General features: G+C 38.1%; 1 protein-coding gene across 6 annotated transcripts in view; it reads right to left on the bottom strand.

Moving 5' to 3' along the window:
- Window positions 1–24,732, bottom strand: part of LOC124550851 (zinc finger protein 501-like) — a 252,982-nt gene that overhangs the window by 134,796 nt on the left and 93,454 nt on the right. For all 6 annotated transcript variants that reach the window (XM_047125584.1, XM_047125583.1, XM_047125582.1 and 3 more), the window contains one exon: window positions 12,796–12,858. In XM_047125584.1, the coding sequence (XP_046981540.1) occupies window positions 12,796–12,858 (63 nt within the window). The remainder of the gene's footprint in view (window positions 1–12,795; window positions 12,859–24,732) is intronic.

Below are 24,732 nucleotides of genomic sequence, written 5' to 3'. Positions count from 1 at the left end.
GTGGCTTCCTCTTTAATTCCTTAACCCCAGTCCATATTCACTTAGTACTATTAAATTCCTTTATTACCTGAATAATTTCTTTTATTTAATCATACATTTATTCAATCTCTTCGCGACATGTGGAGCTAGTTGGCATATAAACTTGTACTACTGTGGTAGGCATGGGCTTTTTGTCTATCTTGGCTACAATAATGCATTCACTGTGCTGTTCATAGTAGCTTATCTGAGTTTAAGCTCTGCTTTGGGTTGGGATGTTCTGGGGGAGGAGACCAGACTGCAAGGTCATCAGTCTCGGAAAGGATTGGGAAGGAAGTCGGCTGTGCCCTTTGAAAGGAACCATCCCAGCATTTGCCTGGAGCAATTTAGGGAAATCATTAAAACCTAAATCAAGATGGCCAGACGCGGGATTGAACCATCGTCCTCCCGGATGTGAGTCCAGTGGGCTAACCACTGTGCCACCTTGCTCGGTAAGCTCTGCTTTCATTACCGTACAACACATTGCTGTTCTTTTTATATGGGTTGCTCTTAAACACTTGCATTAAGTTAAAAACCATGTCTAGAAGCAGGTCATATTTAAGTGGTGCTCAAAAGATTAACTCAAAAGACTGCCAATGCGAAGAAGTTAAAAGGGCAATAAAGATTAAGTCTTCCAAGACCATCTACATACCTACAACAGATATGTACTAAAATTAATAATGAAATTGAAAATAGGGAGAAGTCTGATTTTTAAAGTTTAAAGTGGGAGTCAATACAGTTGCAAAAATGAAACATTGCAAGAGTCTGGATGTTTGCAAGCTCATAGAGGACATAGTACCAGCTGAAAAAGGAATCAGGCGTAACTTCTGATAACAAACAATTTGAGAATGGGCTGCCAGCAACACACACCAATCAATGACCAATCGACTGTTCTTCTCAAGGTCAAGATAATCTGCAAAAATGCACATATTAGCACTGATAGAGGATTATTCCCAGGTAAACTGAATGAACAAGGTAAACTAAAAATTTTAAACAGCAGTCAATGCAAGCCTTGGGATCCTTTCCCTGAGGACACTAAGATGAGAAGATCGTTTATCTGTGATTATTGCAATTATACTAAAACAGCTGAGAAAATTTAACAATTTTGGCTATGCTACGCACTGACTTTTAATGCAGTATATTGTGTAACGTGCTGGTTATTCAGAGATGGAGAAGATGCATGACATGATCGACAAATTAATGACGCAAGATCTAACAATAAGGAAAATAAAAGTACATGAAACTTGTGCTACATATTTAAATGCATGTGTTTCTTGTAGGCACATGGAAATATGGAAAACCATTAACTGACTTTTTGATTAAGCTATAATTTCTAGAATACCATATGTAACAAGAGCATTAGCTCTATACCAGACTGCTAGCCCTGGCCATCATGAATCTGAAATAGGAGAACAGAGTGCCAATTTGTTAAATATAATAGACCTCCTATCCGTATATGCTCCTCCTATAAGGGAACATCTTTCAGACAAAAAATCTAAAACAAAATATTTGAGCCTTCAAATTCAAAACAAGACAACAGAACTGTTAAATGATTGCACTTTAGAGTGGATCATTGATGAAATTAATCGGCTGCCATTCTTTTCATTTACTGTAGACACAACCGCCAATCTATCGACAAAGGTCAAACTTGGTGTTGTAAGATATTTGCATTTATATTTAAGCAAATCAGATAGAAAGGAGTTTGAAACAAATCAATCTTTTTAGGATTCCATAAGTTGAAGGGCCAAGACAGAAAGTTTTGAAAAAGAAATAATATGTAATTTATAGAAGATGAACATATGGCTGGATAGGTGCAGAGCTCAAGCATGTGATGGTGCTGAATCTATGAGTGCCAAACACGAGGTTTGTAATTGAGAATTAAAGCACAGGTGCCAAATGCTGAGTTTATACTTTGTCCAACACACAATTTAAATTTAGTACTAAGTGGTTCGGTAATGAATGTAGCTGAACTGCAACAGTTTTATGAAAAAACAGAATGCATGTATGTTTTATTTAGTGCTTCTGTCGTTCGATGGCAACAAATAAATCAAATCCAGATTTTATTCATTCTTATACTTAAACAGAACTTCCTGTAACTTTTGGTGTGCTTGTACAGTAGCATTTTAAAGATTAAGAAGAAAGCAGAGGGGGGAGCAGCTACTCATCTGATGAATAAGTATGGAAACTTTTGATTTTGTCCTGACTCTTGTATTTCAATGTAAGATTTTTAAAAATATTAAATTTGTTTCCAAATTACTGCAGTCCCCTAATGCTGATATAGAGAATGCCTTTCAACTTTTTCAAACTCCATGACATAATCTATTCACCTTAAGAAACAATTCTGAGGTGGTAGTAGAACAAGCAAAAGTCTCGTAACTTAATCTTAAATTGATCTCAAAATTTACCCATAAAATGGAGAAATTTTCTAACAAGCTTTCTACAGATCACAGAATTATGGATAAACTGAAGTCTTTTCAAGTCACACATTTCAATGCTTCTGTCAGAAGTATCTGGAAAAAAAAGAATACACCAGTTGAAGGTCTCATGACAATCTTCTTTTTTGAAAATGCTTTTCTTGCAAGTAGTTTCCCTGACGTACGCGTAGCTCTTCAGCTGTACTTGACCTTGCCAGTTACTTCTACTATGGCAAAAGATAGTTTCCTAAATTGAAACTAATAAAAGCATCTTAGAAACTCAGTGTCCAAGTCCAGATTAAATGCTTTGGCAGTTCAAAGCACTGAACATGAAACATGTTGTTTTGTTAATTTGGATGATGACAATGATGATGATGATGATGATGATGAAACCTTTCTGAGTGATAAGTGTAGGAGAACTGGAAAGATGTGTTTGTTGTGGCATGTAGCCTCACATCACAAAACTGAATGCACTATTTGTTCTACAAGGAATGCATAAATAGGCGAGTTCATTTCATTTTTAATCTGAATAATGATGTGCAAATTGCTTTGCAATTTTATTGTTCTATTTACATACGCTCTTGTTACAGGCTCTTTCCATTTGTTCCTATAATTTACTATTTCTTTATTCAGATTAAATATGGTTAATTATATCCTGACCTCATTTCTCTGCCTGTGAAGTAATGCGTAACCAGGTACTGCTCTCATCTATGAATTTTAAATCCTTTAAATCTTTCGTTATTAAGTTCGCAACATTGACATCCCTACAACAATGTTGATACTGTCCATACTTTACAGGGCATAAGCAATGTATCTCTTCTGCAATTTTTAAAATGCCATTTGATTATTCCACAGGTACTGCAATTTCTGAAGCTTTCCGTTCACAACATTTGAAATATATGTAATATCACATCCACAATAAAGGAATCCGTTGACTCGCTCTCTTGTTCCATTATTAATAACTCTTTTGGGTGTAAATAGTTCACGTCCTCTGAATATCACCATTTTCACTTTTCTATTGTAGATACTAAAATGATATTTTTTGCAATTTTCACACCCAGGTACAGCCTCACATTGTAGGTTGCCACCAGTTTGTGCTATAATCACTTTGTCGTCTGCAAACAGCATCGTGTCTTGAGTACCATTATTTATTTTAAAGAGTTTTGGTCATAATTTTTGTGACTTGTTACGTCATTTTCAACACACAAATTAAGGAGAGTAGGTGATACAGGGTATGTTTTTGTGAGCTCTTGGGTTATTTCAGCTTGCAAGAAGTACTATTACTGATGTTTGTTTGTCCTACTGGCAGGAATGGAACCTGATTTCTCTGAATGAAGTACTCCTCAGCCCATCTATCTCTTTTCTGAACTGAATTTTTCCATTTCATACATATAAGATGACTCAAGTTTAGGGTTGGTTGTCTGACTGAACTGAGGTAGGTAGATGAAGTGGAAGAGACAGGTAGATAGACAGGGTATAGCGTACCAAACAAACTGCAATGGTTAAAGACTGGTGAGTTTACACACCAGAAAATTCAGCAAATGGCTACATGCTCTAAGGAATAGGGACCTGAAATCATCCCACTGAGGCATTCCCTTGTTACAACCACTGGAAGGAGTGACCTCATCAATAGCTCCACTGAACACAGTAAGTGTATGGACTACCAGCCAAGTATCACAAATAAAGAAATGACATGTTAATTAGTTTACCCATTAATCAACTGTAAATAAAACACTGCTGCAACCTTTTAACATATTAACAGAAGTCAACAATCTTTGCAAACTTGCAAGCCACACAGTGACGTTGCATCATTTTATGTTAAAAGGTAGCAAGTAACATCAGCATGTCTAGCAAGAAATACCACAAATGCAAAAGAAAAATCATGTTGCGCTGATGTCCTAGTTCACTTGTTCACTTAACACAACAACGGTGACTGAGCTAGTCCCACCAGGGGCCAAACTGCACAATAACCCTGAAAGAGTGGTTCGGTGTGGGGCAGCGGAGGGGTGCAGTGGAGTGCGGCAGTCATCGTGGCGTTGTGGACCACTGCGGCTGCAGTGGGGACGGAGCCTCTCCGTTGTTTCTAGGCCCCTGTTAACATACAATACAATACAAATTTGACTACACAATTTCTGGAATAAATTGGCTACCCACTGCTGACATGACATCATTTCCCAAGGCTGTAACAGTGACGAACTTTCTCCATAAACTGGCCTGTACCTTGTGGAGGCACAGATCCCTGTACTGACTGCCTGTGTGATCTCAATTAGACCGTGGTGCAATCTTTTACTACAGCAGCATCAAATCAGCACTCACTGAAGTAGATAAAGTATGGAACAGCTGTATTAGAATATGTCTCAGATGAATGCTTTCAATATCTAATGTTTTTCCTCTCTGAAGCAGTGGAAGAGATGTCGCCCATGCTCTGCTTCAGTTCTTCGCGCATAAAACAAAGCTCCCCAAATTGCAAATATTCAGTAATTAATTGACCTACAAAAGCTTCTTTGGACCAGTTATTTATACACTGACATAAATGCATATTGCAGAAGCGCTCAGTCCCTTACTACCTTGTTCACAAATGAACAATGAATTTGTAATTCTTTTTCCAAGCTGCTTCCGTAGTTAATCATCCATTGGCTCCCCAAACAAGAAAGAGCAAACACTGACAACATATTCATGACACCTGTGCAGATGCAGTGACCAGATGGAATTAGAATATTCGATGACAGATCAAAAATGGACAGTTGCACTTTCTTCTCTCCTAATGTCAAAGCAGTAGCTGACATGTGGGACAGGGACTAGTGGAAACTGATTGAAGACAGCAGCATTGCGAGTTTGAAGAATGTGTTTTAAGGACAATTGCCATCTGTGATATTAAAAAAAGCTGGTTTTGAGAGAGAGTATTAGATGGCACAGGTTGTGAAATATCCTTCTGATATGAGCATATTATGGTTGGCAACACCAGTTGGTCAACTGTGCTCTTGGCCACAGTTTTGTTGTGGTCATCCATTGGACTGGACAGCTTGCTAGTGGATGGGTCCACACGTACGTCTGTCGAGAAGTTACGGCAGAGCTGGTATATGACATGACTGTTTTTACAGGTATCACACCTGTTCCCGTGTTACGTCAAGTGCCGGCACGATGGGCAAAAACATTAGAGCAGAGAGGGCTGTGAGACGTCAGCCGACAGCATGCTGCTGACCCCTCTCTAGGATGACAATGAGACAGTAGCACCATCTGCACGAAGAGGACATAAGTGCTGAGCCACCTGGCTGCAGCCCATTTGGAGATGAGCCATTCTACAAATGCTACAGGAGTGACAGGATTGTATTACTGGAGTTGTATAGGAATTGCACATACTGAAGAGATTGCTTAGGTTTCATGTCGCTCTTTGCTTGCAATATCTCACTGTAAATTTCTCAAAGTTAAGTATTGTAATTGTAGTTATTTCTTTTTTTAATAAACTCCGTTAATACGATTTGCTAGAGTTGTTGTCTAGTGATCTAAGAAGCAGGTTTACATTAGACAAGTGGGCAGGACACACCACCACCCTTCTTAGAGCGGGATGTCGTGTGACGGGACTGGCATAGGACAGACTGGTTGAATGTATAAGACAGGTCTTAGCACCTGGGTTCCCCTGCTGCCTCTTCCCCCTCCAAGCATCTGCCTTCCTTCTCTCCACCCCTCCATTCCCTCTCCGCCTCAATTTTCATCTCACCCATTCCACCAGACACAGCACCTCAGTACCATTGGGTTACAGTGCCATCCTTTCGACAGCAGGTCTTTGGGACGATGGCGGTTTACTATTGTGAGAAAATAAAACACCCACAGCCACCCCTTCTGCATCAACTACAGCCTGAAGCTGGTGCACTGAAGTGCCAAAACTGGTTGCAACAAAATAAATAAAATCATAAGGACAGCTGTAGGTGTTTTATTTTCTCACAATACATTATAATAGTTTAACTATCTGACTTACTTATTTCCTTCTGGATACAGTTCTGTAATTTTGGCTTTACAGGCACTGTCAAAAATTCACAATCATTCTTTTGCAATTAATTACATTTCTCGTTGGAGTTCATGAAACTAGTGAAAATAGGGAATGCAGGATGTGTTGAAAGAAATGAACGGTCTAATGAGCACACACTACGGATTGAAAGTAAATTGAAGAAAGACAAAAGTGATGAGATGTAGCATAATAAGATCACCTATAAACTTAACATCAATATTGCGGATTATGAAGTACATGAAGTGAAGAAATTCTAGCACCGTGAAAGTATCCCACTGTGTCAATAATATCCGACATCAGCTTCCCTCTGCTCTGACAACCATGCCTCCATCCTTGCTACCCTCCCTGTTTTCCTTTCCCTGTCGCTTCATAACCTGGGTTGTGAGTAACTGAATCTGCTTTCCCTTCTTCCCTTTCTTTCCCCTCTCTCCTCCCTGATGAAGGAACATTTGTTCTGAAAACTAGGAACGTAAATTTTCGGTTCTGTTTTTTGTGTATCTATCGGCTGTACTGAGCTGAGGTAAGTACTGGCCAGCCCCTCTATCTCTTTGTTAGAAAATGACCATTAAGTTTGATAAACCTGAGCTAAGAGAAGGAAAGGCTACACAAAGATGGAAAGTTTATTACAAATTAATCAGAAAAACCCGAAAAGACTGAAAAACCTATTTGTAGAAAAATCTGGTTGCTCATTCACCATATTTCAAGGATCTTTTCTCTAATAGATTTTAGACTCCTCAACCATATTTAAGAAAGATTATTTTGGTGCATTGTGTAATATTTTTTGGCTTTCATGAACTGCAGGTTCGAATCCTGCCTCGGGTAGGGATGTGTGTGATGTCCTTAGGTTAGTTAGGTTTACGTAGTTCTAAGTTCTAGGGGACTGATGACCTAAGTAGTTATTTTACACTGCTGAGTAACTTTATTTTTTGTCTATTATACAAGAATCTTACCTCATTATTATTGTAGCCACTGGATTTGGCAACCTGTTCAAGAATGTACAATTCATTTTCTACATTTCTCAGATTTAAAGGAAATTTTATTAATCAATGTAGCATCAATCAAAAATAGCCCATTTGTGTGTTCTCCAATGATATGAATCTGTCACTGTTATTAAATCATATGCATCAATTTTCTAAAAATACCAAAAGATAGATTCCTTGTGCCTCTCTTTGAACAGACAGATCCAAAAAAATGAAGGAACATTTGACCATTTGCTTTACAATGGGTGCATTGCAATCAAGTCCTTCTGCTATATCATTAGCTACATCGCAAATACCTTTCACTAATAGAAAGGTGTCATCGACATATCTGTTATAGATAATCACGTTGGTGCACATTTCAGGTTGTTTGCAAGTAAAACTGTTTTCTAGACGATTCATGAAAATTTAAGCCAATGTTATTACCTGTTGTCAGCCCAAGTGGTTGATGAAAATATTGTCCACTGAATTTCAAATAATTAAATGATAATGTGAATTCTAACATTTCTATTTGTTCAATGATTTCACCTCGACTGAACTTACTGCACATAAGCAAATTACGCTCAATAATGTCCAACATTTTGGGAACACACATACTTGTATAAAGATTCACAATATCAAAGCAGGGAAGACATGCATACTCCAGCAGTAACACATTCTTTGTTTGTTCTACAAAATGATAGGAGCTTCTCACAGAAAATGACTTTTCATGGGTATCTACAGCCAGAAGTCTTTTCTTGAGGTCATTGTTTAAGTTATTAGGAGCTGCAATGAGGTTGTTAACTATCATATGAATTGATCGAGACTTTGTGTAGCATAAAATGTGACGTTTAAGTCTGTATAACTGGATTCATTAATGTTACATCTCTCTCCATCTTTTACTGTCAGGTATAGAAAATAACCTGACTCAAGTTCTGCCTTAAGATCTGCATTAAATCTATGTACTAGTTCCTATTTTATTTTGTTGGTAACATTATTCTCAGAAAAAATCATTACTACTGTTAATGTAATCAGCATCATGTATTAAAACAATTACATTACCCTAAGCTGCCTTCACCACAATAATCTTATCATCATTCAAGTTTACACATTTTTCAACTTTTTCACTGTTTTAAATCTCTTTTTAAAATATCTACATCTACATAGATAACCCGCAAGCCACCTTATGGTGCATGGCAGATTGTAACCTGTACCACTACTAGTCATTTCCTTTTCTATTCCGCTCACAAACAGAGTGAGGGAAAAACAACTGTCTATATGTCTCCGTATGAGCTCTAATTTCTTTTATCTCATCTTTGTGGTCCTTACGCACAATGTATGCTGGCTTGGGTACACTGGTACTGCTCTAAATTTTCTCCCTCTCCCCTCCACAGATTCCCATTTGAGTTCCTGAAGTATCTCCGTAACACTTACGTGTTGTTCAAACTTATCAGTAACAAATCTAGAAACCTCTCAGTAACAAATCTAGCAGCCCACCTCTGAATTGTTTTGATGTCGTCTTCCTTCAATCTGACCTGTTACAGATCCCAAACACTTGGGCAGTACTCAAGAACAGGTTGCATCAGTGTCCTGCATATGGTCTCCATTGCAGATGAATCACTCTTCCCTCAAATTCTCCCAATAAATCTATTTTGGCCATTCGTCTTCCCTACCACAATTCTCACACGCTCGTTCCATCTCGTATCACTTTGCAACGTTACCCCCAGATATTTAAATGACTTAACAGCACCTTGCAGGACATTAGCACTACCGTATGCAAACATTACAGGTTTGATAATCGTACTTATCTGCATTAACTTATATTTTTCCACATTTAGGGCTAGGTGCCATTCATCACACCAACTGGAAATTCTGTCTAAGTCGTCTTGAATCTTCCTACAGTTACTCAACTTTTACGCCTTACCATACACCATGGCATTATCAGCAAAAAACCACAGATTCCAACCTATCCTGCCTGTCAAATCATTTATGTATACAGAGAACAACAGCAGTTCTGTCACACTTCCCTGGGGCACTCCTGTTGATATCCTTGACTCTGACAAACACTCGCCATTGAGGACAACATACTGGGTTCTATTATTTAAGAAGTCTTCGAGCCACTTATTCCCTATGCTCATACCTTTGTTAACAGCCTGCAATGGGGCACAATGTCAAATGCTTTCTGAAAATCTAGAATTATGGAATCTGCCTGCTGCCCTTCATCTATCATGTGAGAAAAGGGCAAGCTGAGTTTCACACGAGCGATGCTTTCTAAAATCATGCTGATTCATGGACATAAACTTCTTAGTCTCAAGAAAGTTTATCATATTCAAACTAAGAATATGTTCAAAGATTCTGCTACAAACGGATATTTCGGACACTAATCTGTAATTTTCCAGGTATATTCTTTTACCCTTCTTGTATACTGGAGTCACATGCATCTTTTTCAGTCTCTTGGGACTTTGTAAGCTCAAACTCGGATTCCATCCCAACCCAGTGATTTACTTACTTTCAGATCTTTCAGTACTTTCTCTATACTAGGGATGCTTATTACTATGCCGTTCTTATGGGAGTCTGCCCAATGGTCAAATGATGGTATGTTTGTACGATTGTCCTGTGTGAACAATTTTTCAAACATGAAATATCAAACTTCAGCTTTCATTTTGCTGTCTTCAACTGCCACACCAGACTGGTCAACAAGGGACCAAATGGGAGCCTTAGACCTGCTTAGTGATTTTACATAAGACCAGAATTTCCTCGGGTTCTCTGCCAGATCTTTTACTAAGGTGTGATGGTGGCAGTTGTATGCTTCATGCATAAATCTTTTCACAGACACTAGAATCTCTTCTAACCTTCACTTGTCATTTGTGCATTCCCTATTGAACCAAAACTGCAACAGCCTCTGCTTCCTCACCATCCTCCAAGTTGCATTATTAAATCTTAGTGGGTCTTTTCCACTTTCTAGGGACATAGCTCTCCCGACCACAATTTACAATCTGCTTACACTTTGCCCATCTTGATGGAACTAAGTGATCCAATTCACTGTCTAGCAGAAACAATCTCCTAGCCTTCTTGGCTGATTTATTAACTTTTGTAATCACAGCTGCTGCAATGACATCGTGATTACTAATCTCGGTTTCTATACCGAGTTTGTCGATAAGGTCCAGCCTATTTGTAGCTAAGATCAAAGATATTTCCATCAAGAAGAGTACTGTGCCCAGTATGCTTTCTTCAATCAATATTAGGCTTACTCGACTCTTTTCCCTTTCTTCCACCAGGGAAAATCCTGGTCAGTACCACAAAATGACCCTGGATAATTGCATGTCAGTCAGACATGCTGATTACTCTGATATGGAAGTGAAAAATTAAATAGGTATAAAACTGGAGTACCTGTGGTGTACAGGTAGTGTTTTTGATTACTAATCAATACATCCTTGGTCCTGAGTTCGAACCCCACTACCATTTAACTTTTGAATAAAAGTCATCAGAATTGGTGGCCGAAAGCTTCCAGCCTAAGAAATCAGCCTCAGTCTACCAACGGCCTTGTCAAAGAGGGTGGAAGTTCAGGACACTCTACTGCCCTTGGGATGGGAAAGCCCCTAAAGGCAGAAGAATGAGCAATGATCACATTTATTTTTAATTCTCCCAATGCTATTGTTATGTAAACAAAGTGATTATGTGATGCTCTCTGTACATTTCCTGAATACTATACTACTCATGTATTCAACAGTGTCTGTTATTTTATGGGATTGTGTGGAGGTTATTTTATTATTTTGTCATTTGCAGGATATGCAATCAATTGATCATGTGTATTGTTTCTTACTATCTCTGTTCTGTACTTATATTACATACAATCAGTAATTTTCTAAACTTTTTAAACACTGTATTAACTAATAGAGCTTTAAGCAATATGTTATTTATATTATTATAAATTTGATAGTCAAACATTAGTTATCCAAATATTCTATGGCAATCACAAAATGTAAATTACTTTCATAATAGCAAAATGCAATATATAGTACCCGCCATGTGTTAAAAGTCATCTGGGTAACTTCTTTCCTTGAGGCTTTCGTGAGTACATTCTAATCAGTTTGCACTTACATTTCACGACATTAAGACTGATGAGGTAGTGTGTATCAATATATGTTGGATAGATTCAGTTTTGATATTTGTCGGTTCACAAGATGAAGTGTGTCACATATTTGGTAAATGTTAATTTTCATTTGCTTGTCACAGTGTATTTAATATTATATGGTGTGATCGCATTTTTCTCCTGTACACCCATTTTATTGTAGATCCTTTGAAAATGGTGTAACGTTGAAACACATTACGTGTAACATAGTCAATAAAAACTGTGGCCAAGACAAAAGCGTTTTTACAATGAAACATACAAGGAAGTAATGAAAGAAGTAATAAATTCCAGGGCAATGACCAGAGTTATAGCCAGAAGAGAAGAGAAAGAGGTTTGGAAAATATTACAGCCCACTAAATGCAAAAAGGAGGAAGGGAGGGGGGGGGGGGGGGGGTGAGAGATGAGAACACAATGGGATCCCAGAAGTATAAGATGCTTAAAAATTTAACAGCAAAGTAGCAAAATCAGAACAAGTTAAATATGTAAAGAATTAGTTAAAATAAATGAAGCTCTGTGAGGATAAACACAATTTTAGAGAAGTAAAAAGTAAAGGCATAACCTCGGTAAGTGCAAAGCTGTAGCCTATGTTACAAGCAGAAGAGAAGGCTGATATTTGCCAGGAGAAGAGCTATACAACAGTGTGACAGGAGAAAAGTAGGAAGTGTGATGTTGAAGAAAGTTATCGGCAGTAAATGAATCAAGCTCAAAGAATCTGTCAACAGTGAATGAGGTATCTTCAGAGTTATTAAAATCAACAAGAACTATAGATAGTTTTTAAAATCAACAGTACCTCAAGGGACTACGAGAACTGATAATTTATTTTGAGAAAGCTTAATCATAACAGTATCAAATGAACAGACAAATGTAAAACTTATTAGCTGCCGACTATAATACATAGAAGAACAGCAGCAAAAGGGAATTAGAGGTGTTAATGAATGGAAGCATAAGGAAGAAACTGAGAAGCCACTGACAAACTGCAGATGTGAGTTGGGAGAGACTGCTAGTAGGAGCACTAAATGACAGAAAGAAAAATTGGAATTGAGTGCTCATCCAACACCCAGTTTTATTTCTTGTTGAGTCATTTATTTTATAGCAAGTGTCACAACTGACTGGAAGTAGCATTTATTTCTTCCCATAATAGTACGAGTCATTTTAAACACCTATTCCTTCTATGACACAATTAGTGAATTTGTTGCTTGATGATGAAACTGAGCAACAAAAGTATCACATCTACAAAAATGTATGCAATTATTGTATGCTTGTATTACTTACAGGTTCTTTTTTTATGTGTGATGCGTCAGGTGGAGTAATGGTTTCTTCCTCCGACACAACCTCCTGTACAGAAAGAACAGCAGTTACACATTAACTGAGAAGTAGAACAAAGGAAGCATAAGAAATTAAATCAATTATCTGTTTACATCTCCACAGCACACAAATGAATTTATGCTTTCCACAGCAGAAACTGCAAATACTCATGATGCGCTACTTGTTAAAGTCTCCAGGCCAAAGACTGGTCTGATGTAGTTCACCATACCAGCCTACCCAGTGCAAGCCTCTTTGCAGCAATGTACCTACTACAACCTACACCCAATTAAACCTACTAACTGTAGCCTAATCTTGGTCTTCCTCTACAATTTTTTAACACCCATACTTTCCTTCATTACCAAATAAACTTTTTCTTGCCACCCTAGGCTGTATCCTCTCAACTGACCCCTTCTTTTAGTTCAGTGTGCGGAAAAAAGGATGATGATGTATGCTCACTCATGTGTATTGTATTGTACTGAAACTTCTTTAACTCACTGTTGTTGCTTTTACATGCCCAGTTTAGGGTCCCACTGCTAAACAGTGTACGCCTAGTGGGCATGAAGAGCCTGGTTCATCTGCAATGCATTCCCAATCTCATCAGCAACTCTGTTGTGCCCTAGGTCTTTATTTAGTTCACATTTTTCATTTTCCACACCTATGGGGAACATTTCACTTAAAAACTTAAGCATTATCCTCCCTCTCTCTCTCTCTCTCTCTCTCTCTCTCTCTCTCTCTCTCTCTCACCCCTCCCTCTTTTCTTTTTTTAATATGTGATATCACGAATTAAACCCACCCTCCTAGCATTCCACAGTTGGCACCAGAATTGCACGTTTCTGTCAGACACCGATAACAGTCACGCGGGATCCAGCAGACCCAGTGGTGCACGCCTATTGAGCCATGCCTCCAGCTGCTCTGGGCTATGCACGCCATCGGCCGCCACGATACGGGGCAGCTGGAGGTAGTCTCTTGCCAACTTGCACTTAGAGCCTCTTCGTTACAATACCATCATCTGCATTTAGTTCAGAAAGCCTCAACATTGTTGTTGTTGTTAACAGTTAGGCTCTGCTTCTACCTGCATTATTTGTAATGAGTCTTCATATGCTTGGAGAAATAAAAGTTAAGTAAACCTTCTTTTTACCGTGTTGCTTGCTAATCATTTCTGCTCCTGTCCAGCTGTCCTATGATGACACTTGCCACCCTGCTCTGTAGACCACCTCCCCTTACTGTTGAGTACAAAGCTGTACCAAACAAAATCTGTGAGATTGTTAGCATCCTATACACTCAAACATCACAAATATTGGGTTTCTTGTTCTTGGAAAAATTTTAATTGAGTTAATTCTTTCTTCTGGCTACAAGTATTGTGATGTATAGTAATTGCACAGCACATCTGGTTAAACTGTGTCAACTGATATAAGATTATCTCTGCTTGCAACAACGTTAGTAGTCTGTCACTGCTGTTCTCGTGAATTAGTAGAAGTGGTAGTGAGACATCAGTCTTAAGTTTCAGTCATAATTAGAGTGTTTACAGTCAGTTAAAATGTGGGTGTATTGATGTGTGTTGTGCCACATTGTACAGATGATAATAGGTTGTACAGGATGTTCAGTGTTAGATAAATTAGTTGTGACAGAAAATTTGGGTGAGTCAATGTTTCAGTGTGAATCAGTTTATTGTAAGTTGTGGCAGAAAAGCAATATCCCAACGTCATGTCATTTTATTTTTTGTGTTTGTGTAAGAAACATAAATTTTCTGCATCCCTATCCATTCCGCAATAAAACCATTTCATAATCATAATGAAGCAAAATAGAGATTTTGAACTATCATCTAATAAAGGACCTAATACGGTGGACTAGAAGAAGAGGATTACTGTGACATGGGCATTTTGGTGGGGGCTGTCAGGAAAGGTTCTACATTCTTGAGGGTCCTCACACAATGGATCTATCCAACAAAAAGTATATCTCATTAGATGCCTTCAGCGATGTTTCCACACCACACATGAGAACTGCAGGGTGTAAATTGTAATGATGCATACATCACCACAGTGCTTTATGCCATACTAAGTACCAATTTCACATTTAAGTGATGTAGATGGCATTGGAAGATCACTCAAGTACCAATCAAAATACATTGTGACTAAGAGTAACACAGCTTTGTGAGCATCTGAAGCTGATTTCTTATTGCTGTGCTAGGGATTGCCTAATGTGATTTAGGAAAACCACACAGAGTTTGAAGGTAGCTGATACAGGACAGGGACGAGTAGAAGGGGAAAGGGAATTAGGGTGGTCATAACACACTCACAGAAAAGTTCCAAACACACACCTGAAGTGACTAATGGAACCATGGATAATGCAAATCAGTATTTCAGACAGGAATCTAAAACCTGGTCATCCCAAAAGAAGACTAAACTACAAAACATCACTAGGTGTGTGGGAGCATATAAGAAATGAGATGTTCTAGATGATGACAGAGTGGGAGATGAGGAACTCATTCACGTTAAGAAATTGGGATAGAAAGAAAGTAAGAGTGAAGAGAGACATAAGGAAAGTGTATGTTCAGTGGCTTGTGCCCCTTCTCCCCCTCTTGCAATCCGTGTGCACATCTCTTCCTATCTGTCTTAACAGCTGTAAACTGTAATCCATCTCACAGCCTGAAATGTGCACACCAACAATGATAAACAAGTGCTACATTTGGCCTAAAAAAAATTCCATTAGAGGCAACACGTCTTTCCTGTTAATGTATTCCAAAAGCTGTATCTTGCACGAAAATTCATGCTCTACTTTTTTTTCTGGCAAAGAATCCTGATCAAACTTTGTGTTTAAATTGTAGACATATATCAGTCTCACAGGTGTTTACCAACGTTATCTTCCAATGAATTAGGCCACATAAAGACCCATGTTTCATCCCACGACTTATTCCTCCTAGGAATATTGGCATGGAATAGACTGTAAGGGTGCGCACACAAAGAAAGCTGGTTATCCACTACTGGAGGCCAATGTGAAGCAACATGACAAATATCCACATGTTATCCAATGGCGCAGCACACACGCAGCCGAGTGGCAGCACAGGCTGCAATGGGTGAATGTGCACTTGCCGCCGCCCCCCCCCCCCCCCCCCCCCCCACTCACACAGAGTCAGCTCTCTCTCTCTCTCTCTCTCTCTCTCTCTCTCTCTCTCTCTCTCTCTCTCTCTCTCCCGTGATTTTGACAAAGGTCCAAAGGTCTTGTTGGCCAAAAGCTCACTTTCTGACAGTCTTTTTGTTGTGCCTATCTCTGACTCAACATCTATGTTATATGGTGAGTAGCAGCTATTCTTTTCATAATATTGCTAAAGAGACTATTTGGTAAATAACATTATTCTTTCACGTTTTCTAGTCTTATTCTTCAGCTTCCTGGTGAACTGCCTTTCTTTTCATTAGTGGTCATAGTTATTGTGATATTTTGAAATTAAGTAGCCCATGACATTACATCTGAATAGCGTGAATGAAAAGTAGTAGGCAATAAGAGTTTACATTTGGTCCAAGTTATACCATACATGGCCATGTATGTAATGTAGTTCACATAATGAAATTTTGTTTAAACTTGAGAAGAGGTTTATACCTTAAATCTTGAGGAAAGTGACTTTATCTGATGCACACTAATTTCTGGCTACATCATCAAACAATACAATGAGGGTGAACTATTCACAACACCCATCATGCCTCATAAACGGTTCAAGATATTAAAACAAGTCTTTGTCAAATGGTGGCATGCAAAGAGAGTAGTATTTTCTCATATAGTTAATATGCTAAACTTTCTTATCTACCACAATATACAAGTAACTACACATTTTTTCTATAGAACAATGTCATTTTTTTAAGAGCCATCAACAGCTTGTGAAATGAGAATTGGTATAGGTTTGTGAGACTATAAGTGAAAAAATTGAACACTTATGTTTATACCAAGAATGGACTTTTTCATGAGTTACTGATATGTTTGGCCCTCAGTTGCTTGTTAAATGATACACTGCTTCAGGATTCCCTTGCAACTGCATCTGTATTACCATGTTATGGAGGTAAAGCTTTGTAAATGCTGCTGTATTTTGGCAAAATTAGTAAATTTTAACATTGCAACAAGAGAAGTGTACATGTTACTTAAAAGCTGACACTCATGACATTTCTTTGAAGAAAGAATGGGAATAAATCTGGAAAAAATTAATTGCCACTTACATTGCAATTTCAGCATAATCTTGTATCCCAGTGTATTTATTTAAAAAAAAACTAAAAATTAAAAAAGATGAAAGGACCAGAGATTGAAACTTACCACAAAGATGGCATGTTAAGTTGCATACAGGCACAATTAAAAGACACCTACATAAAGCTTTCGGTCACAGCCTTCATCAGCAAAAGAAAAACACAACCCACTCATACACACAAGCAAGCACACCTCATGCACACATGACTGCCAACTCCAGTATCATGGGAGATGCCCATGATGCTGGAGTTGGTAGTTGTGTGCATGAGATGTGCTTGTTTGTGTGTACGAGTGGTGTGTGTTTTTCTTTTGCTGATGAAGGCTGTGGGCGAAAGCTTTATGTAAGTGTCTTTCAATTGTGCCTGTCTGCAACTTAAAGTGTTTTCTGTAATGTAAGTAGCAATCTCTCTTTTCCTACAATGTTTACATTCCTACTTGGAGTTTCCACTGTTTAATCTGACTGAGATTAAAGGTTGCCAAAGGATTTTATTTTTGTATGATCAGAGAAATATGAAAACAATTCACAGAATTTAGTACACCAGCTTCTTGTTCCTAACCCCATTCAGGTAAAATACCTGAACTTTTTCATTCCAATACTTTTTGAAATTTTAAAGATATAATCTACTCTCATCTTGATGAGTAGTTGCAAGCAGCTCATAAAAGGAAACAGCTGTGTTTCTTCAAACAAAGCTTCGCTCCTTTTTGACTCCGGAATACAAGTAGTAGAACTTATTGAAAAATGACTATTTCATAACTCTGAAGCTGTAGTGACTGACAACTTGCAGACTCATCAATATCTTTGATGAACCAAAGGATATTTGAAGTGAAAAATTTCACTCCTTTACTCTGTACAGGTATAGAATTTGACGTAAATTGACGTAAATTGCTTTCACACTTTTCAGATCATTGTGGTGTAGTTAGAAAATCCTTTGGTAAAGTTTGCATCCCAGCTGTTCATTACTAAGAATCCACTAGGATACTCCACTGAAATTGCAGCCGAATCAGCTATCTATTTTTCCCAGACTTCTAAACCACTTTTTTCTTCTTCGGCGTAGGGACATTCATGGTGAGTTTTGAGTAACACCTACTTTGTCTTGGTTGTGTGTGAGATGTATACACAACTTCACCTCAAACACTGTTGCAATGTGATGGAATCCTGGAAGTGTATTATTGAATATGCAAATGGAGACAAAATAAGTCAATAACGTATGGAAAAGTTAATTTTCAGTATAAAAATAAATGTGTAATTTCTTCACTTATGTTTTGCAAACCCACACTAATTTGCATGTCAAAAACTATCAATGGTCTTTAACAAATATATTATTATTTTTAAGAAACCTGTAGTTACTTGTTTATCATGATAGATAAAATTCTGCATGCTGATCATATACCAAGTGCCATCATTTGTCAACAAAATTGCTTCATCTTGAACCACTTATGAGGTACAAAGGATTTTATGGATAGTGCACTCTCACTGTATCATTTATGCGCATATGGAATGGAGTGCACTACTCACAATCCATTTTCTCTAGAATGGAGAGTCTAAAGAAAAATTGGAGACGAATTCCACCTTGTGCAAGACACCTTCGGAATTTTGTTTTCAGCCACACATGTTTCAACATCTTTAGTGCTTATCTTCAGAGGGTTTGTTTATTTTCCTCATGCAAAACTGTTACATTTTAACTTTTAAGGAAACTTTTGGTACAAAACATTTGCATTTGTAAAATAAGTGAGTTTTGTCAAATGTTTTTACATTGATTTGTGTGGAGTGCAGAACTGAGACATATGTCACCGAGTTGAGACACTCTACGTTCTTTATTTATGGTATGCCTAAAATTTCTGGTTTTGTAGCACATTTGGAAATAAAGGGGATTTGCACATTTTTTTACTATCACATATATCCAACAGCTACATGTGAGGTATGTAAACAAATGCATACATCCACTTTATTTCCAAATGTACTATAAACTAGAAACTTATTTTACAAATGTAAATATTTTGTACCAAAAGTTTCTTTAAAGGTTAGCATGTAACAATTTTGCTGAAGAAAAATAAACAAACCACAAAGTGCTGAAACGTGTCTGGGTGAAAACAAAACTACAAAGATGTCTTTCATAAGGCAGAATCCCTCTCCAATTTTCTTGGCAAGCACAGAAATAAGAAGAACTGCAACATTCACAAGATGACTAAAGAAAAACTCAATACGTTAGCTACATTTCATATGTAGGAATGTGTGTCCTAACATACATCTAACATAAACTCATGGTGGCTCCTACTTTTTATTACAAACTGTTCAAATTTTATGGGTAGGTTACTTAATTTTGAAATAACACCTTAGATAAGACCACTAATGAAAAGCTACCCAGTTCACTATGAAGCTGGCAAATTAGGCTATAAGAGTGAAAAGAATAAGTTTTTTTCCAAATATTTCCTTTAAAATCATTTGACAAGGACTGCAGGGCATCCAGTGTGCTTGTGAGATTCTATTCATTCTGTTACCGTTTTACCTCGGCTGGCAGGTTAATCAGCGTTTGGTGTGTGCACCTGCTGGAACATACAACAGTGCTTGGCTGGACGGGCAGTTAGCAAGCAGACTGTCAGCTTTCTTTGTGCTCTCACACTAACAAATGCAATCTGTTCGTTGACTTAGTAGATCAGAGTTGCACTACTTTCCTGTTACGGAGAGAAAAATGGTATCACAAAGTAATCAGAAATACCTTACTAAATGCTGTAAATATTTATAAGATCTGACACAGGACCAGCTGGCTTTCAATTATCATGATGCGCTTGGAAAACAATTAAATGAATTTGGACAGACCACAGGATTTGTGCAGAAAGCCTCTGCCAATGTGGAAAGTCTTTGTTTTTTGAATGTGACTACGGCATTTAACATGACCATCAAACACCTTCTAACAAGCTGTAGCAGATGAGCTTACCATGGAAATCTAGAAGATTTCTTTGAAATTATAGAGGCAACCCCTGAACGGATTGAAACTTTAGATATTAATTTCTAGATTCAGTTGCTTAGTTCTATTTATTTTGTAAAATTATGCAATTCATGAATGTCAGTTTCAGTTATGTTTGTATTCCCATGTGCTACATAAATAAATGAAATAAATAAGTAAATGGTCTTGGAAATAAAAATGTACCCATTTCTTAGTTCAAAGAAATGCTGCTGAACAGTTAACATTAATCAATATCAAAGATCTTGACACAGAATCAATTTTTCACTGTGCAGTGCTATGTGCAATTCTTCAGAAACCGGGCTTCACCCAGACCCTCATCTTTTGCTGATGGTGCCCTAACTGAGTGAGATATCTGGGCACAGCTTCCGATCCAAACTCACTGCTACACTCCTGCCAGTATCTTCGTCGTGTTATTTCCTTTGATTCACATCCCCACAAGCTCCTCAAGTGACACAAGTCCTACAGTTCACATTCCGTTGCAAATGTCTAGCCTGTGATAAACGCAACTGTTTGGCTTGCTTGATACAGATACGTAGTTTTTTGGCAATTATAATGATGACACTTAGGCGAAACAAATGCTCCACATTTGAGAGTTACAGAGGCGAGCAAGTGTGTCGGAACTTATCCCAGTTCACTGTCACTAGCGCCACATCATCGTAACATGCCTGTGCGAAGCATGAAAGTATTGCACCATAATCAAAGAACAAAATTAAAGATTAAAGGAACTTTTCCAAACTTTGTAAATGTATGCTTCAGTATATTAATATCAAAATTGCTAAATATCAAAATTGATAAGTCTCAGAATAATCAGATGAATGTTTTGCAAATACACTGTTTTAAGAAAAAAAAGTAAATAGCAATAAATGATAAAGCCAGAAAGCTAAAAATTGTTCAGTACAAGCAAACATATGTCACAATCAACTGTTACAAGTCTCAATTTGATCGAAGCAATATTTTGGTCAAAATTGGCACTTTTACGGAAAAATTAAGGCACTAAATATTAGACCCAGAAAGATGAAAATTCATATGTAGCATCAATTTGTTATAAAAACATTAACTATGTGACCCCATTAATCTAGCTCTAACAGTTTGCAAGTAATTTACTAAAAACTAAATTTGGAATAGATTATTTGTAATAGATTAAGTATCATTTACATTAATGATACAAAGTTCTGGTTATAGCACTTGATTACATTAAATAATAAAGCTGTAACAAGTTTCAAGACTGGTCTCTTGAAGTTTTAGTTCAGAGGTCATATTCTACTGTCGTTTCCATTCTAAAAATTCTAGTCGGCACAGTTTAAATGGAGTTGCACTGAAACTTTTTTTAATAACTAATGCCAACTAACTTTAATCATACAAAAATTACAAATATTGTAAATTGGTTCATGACAAAATAATTAAATAATATATGTCCAAGAAAGCGGTCATCTATATGCTACTACCTGGGCATAAAGTGGTGGACAGAAGATGTCCCGTTAGGCTGTCCGCTGCACCCATATATAAATACGGTTGGAGAGGAAGTAAGAGACACACTTTGCACTGAGCTATCACCCTGCCTGCGTCAGTCAAGCACCGGCTTTCGTGGTGCATTGGATGACATCACAGCCAGGTTGCTACTAAATGCATGTCGTCAGTACAAATAGGAATGAATGCGTGAGGACTATACACCGTCCTGGATTGTGTGGATTTCACAAAAGTAACTGTGTGCCACCCGTAACGTTGAAAAAACTGGGTGGCAAGTAGGGAGTTTATTTTTTTACCTTTTGTGGCGAGCAATGAGCTTTGATGATTAGAAATCAGGGCAAAAGACAATTTAATTGGAACATACTGTAGAGGTCACCTCTGAACCACTCATAGTGTTATTTATGATAGGAACATTATTATTATTATTATTATTATTATTCTTTCTTTTCTCAGATGTTATGTCTGGTCAAAAATGGAAAGTGACGCGGACCTTGATCGAGCGTGACTTCCTTTTAACTGTACGGTATATGTTACATTGCATTTAGGAACTTTCGGGTAATTGAACATGTATCAATAATTACAGATTTCTGTAGTTGTATATATATATAAGTTTGGATGTAGCTGTATTGCGTTGATGTACTGGTGGATATTGTGTGGTATGACTCCTGTAGTTGATAGTATAATTGGCATAATGTCAACTTTATCCTGATGCCACATGTCCTTGACTTCCTCAGCCAGTTGGATGTACTTTTCAATTTTTTCTCCTGTTTTCTTTTGTATATTTGTTGTATTTGGTATGGATATTTTGATTAGTTGTGTTAATTTCTTCTTTTTAGGGTGAGTATGATGTCAGGTTTGTTATGTGGTGTTGTTTTATCTGTTATAATGGTTCTGTTCCAGTATAATTTGTATTCATCAATCTCCAGTACATTTTGTGGTGCATACTTGTATGTGGGAACGTGTTGTTTTATAAGTTTATGTTGTAAGGCAAGCTGTTGATGTATTATTATTATGAGGAATATAACTATGTTTGTGCATGTGAACTTTTACTGAATATATGAATCTGTTAGAACTCAAAACTTTTATTTATAATCATAGTTCCTGATCCTGCTGAGTAAATAGAGAGAAAGAAACATTTTTTCACTGAGTGCAAGTAGAATGTGGACTTGCAAACTGGAAATTTTGGTCAGTATGTTCTCCATCACTTTCTGGCAGACCGCAAAAATAATTTTCAAGCTCTTGTGAAAGACAGCGATTAATTCATTATACAACAAAATTAATTAACCTGCTGCCCACAACACAACTCAAAAATTTGTTTTCTAGAACACTTCACTTAATTTTAATGTTTCTAATTCTTGGGTATAATCTGATTTGAAACAGAGACAAAAAAATACAGCACTTTATAAACAATAAATAAAGTTGTTTTTTGTTTAGGGATCTTCAGTCTACATTTGTTTAATGATTTTTGTGATGCTTCACCAGCACAAGTGGCATTTAAGATTCACCACCACCAGGAACTGAAAGTAAATCTTTGGTAACATCAGGCACTTGTGCTGGCAAAAATCAGAAAATCATTAAAAAATCATTGGCAGAAAATCTCTAGAAAAAGCCACCAGATAGCATGAAAATTATTATTGCAGTCAACCAGAAAGTGATGGAGAACTTACTGATCATAATTTCCAGTTTGCATATCCACATTCTACTTGTGCTCACTGAAAAAAATGTTTCTTTCTCTCTATTTATTCAACAGGATCAGGAACTATGATTATAAATAAATGTTTTGAGTTCTAATATAGATGTGATGATGTGACTTACCAAACGAAAGCGCTGGCAGGTCGATAGACACACTAACAAACAAACATACACACAAAATTCTAGCTTTCGCAACCAACGGTTGCTTCGTCAGGAAAGAGGGAAGGAGAGGGAAAGACGAAAGGATGTGGGTTTTAAGGGAGAGGGTAAGGAGTCATTCCAATCCCGGGAGTGGAAGGACTTACCTTAGGGGGAAAAAGGACGGGTATACACTCACTCACGCACACACACACATATCCATCCACACATATACAGACACAAGCAGACATATTCAAAGACAAAGAGTTTGGGCAGAGATGTCAGTCGAGGCGGAAGTGCAGAGGCAAAGATGCTGTTGAATGACAGGTGAGGTATGAGTGGCGGCAACTTGAAATTAGCAGAGATTGAAGCCTGGTGGGTAACGGGAAAAGAGGATATATTGAAGAGCAAGTTCCCATCTCCGGAGTTCGGATAGGTTGGTGTTAGTGGGAAGTATCCAGATAACCCGGATGGTGTAACACTGTGCCAAGATGTGCTGGCCGTGCACCAAGGTATGTTTAGCCACAGGGTGATCCTCATTACCAACAAACACTGTCTGCCTGTGTCCATTCATGCGAATGGACAGTTTGTTGCTGGTCATTCCCACATAGAAAGCTTCACAGTGTAGGCAGGTTAGTTGGTAAATCACGTGGGTGCTTTCACACGTGGCTCTGCCTTTGATCGTGTACACCTTCCGGGTTACAGGACTGGAGTAGGTGGTGGTGGGAGGGTGCATGGGACAGGTTTTACACCGGGGGCGGTTACAAGGGTAGGAGCCAGAGGGTAGGGAAGGTGGTTTGGGGATTTTACAGGGATGAACTAACAGGTTACGAAGGTTAGGTGGACGGCGGAAAGACACTCTTGGTGGAGTGGGGAGGATTTCATGAAGGATGGATCTCATTTCAGGGCAAGATTTGAGGAAGTCGTATCCCTGCTGGAGAGCCACATTCAGAGTCTGGTCCAGTCCCGGAAAGTATCCTGTCACAAGTGGGGCACTTTTGTGGTTCTTCTGTGAGAGGTTCTGGGTTTGAGGGGATGAGGAAGTGGCTCTGGTTATTTGCTTCTGTACCAGGTCGGGAGGGTAGTTGCGGGATGCGAAAGCTGTTGTCAGGTTGTTGGTGTAATGGTTCAGGGATTCCGGACTGGAGCAGATTCGTTTGCCACGAAGACCTAGGCTGTAGGGAAGGGACCGTTTGATGTGGAATGGGTGGCAGCTGTCATAATGGAGGTACTGATGCTTGTTGGTGGGTTTGATGTGGATGGACGTGTGAAGCTGGCCATTGGACAGATGGAGGTCAACGTCAAGGAAAGTGGCATGGGATTTGGAGTAGGACCAGGTGAATCTGATGGAACCAAAGGAGTTGAGGTTGGAGAGGAAATTCTGGAGTTCTTCTTCACTGTCAGTCCAGATCAT

This window comes from Schistocerca americana, chromosome 9, assembly GCF_021461395.2.
Source record: "Schistocerca americana isolate TAMUIC-IGC-003095 chromosome 9, iqSchAmer2.1, whole genome shotgun sequence".
Classification (NCBI taxonomy): Eukaryota; Metazoa; Arthropoda; class Insecta; order Orthoptera; family Acrididae; genus Schistocerca; species Schistocerca americana.
The sequence above is the reverse complement of the archived record's forward strand: the minus strand, read 5'-3'. Positions and strand labels throughout refer to the sequence as shown.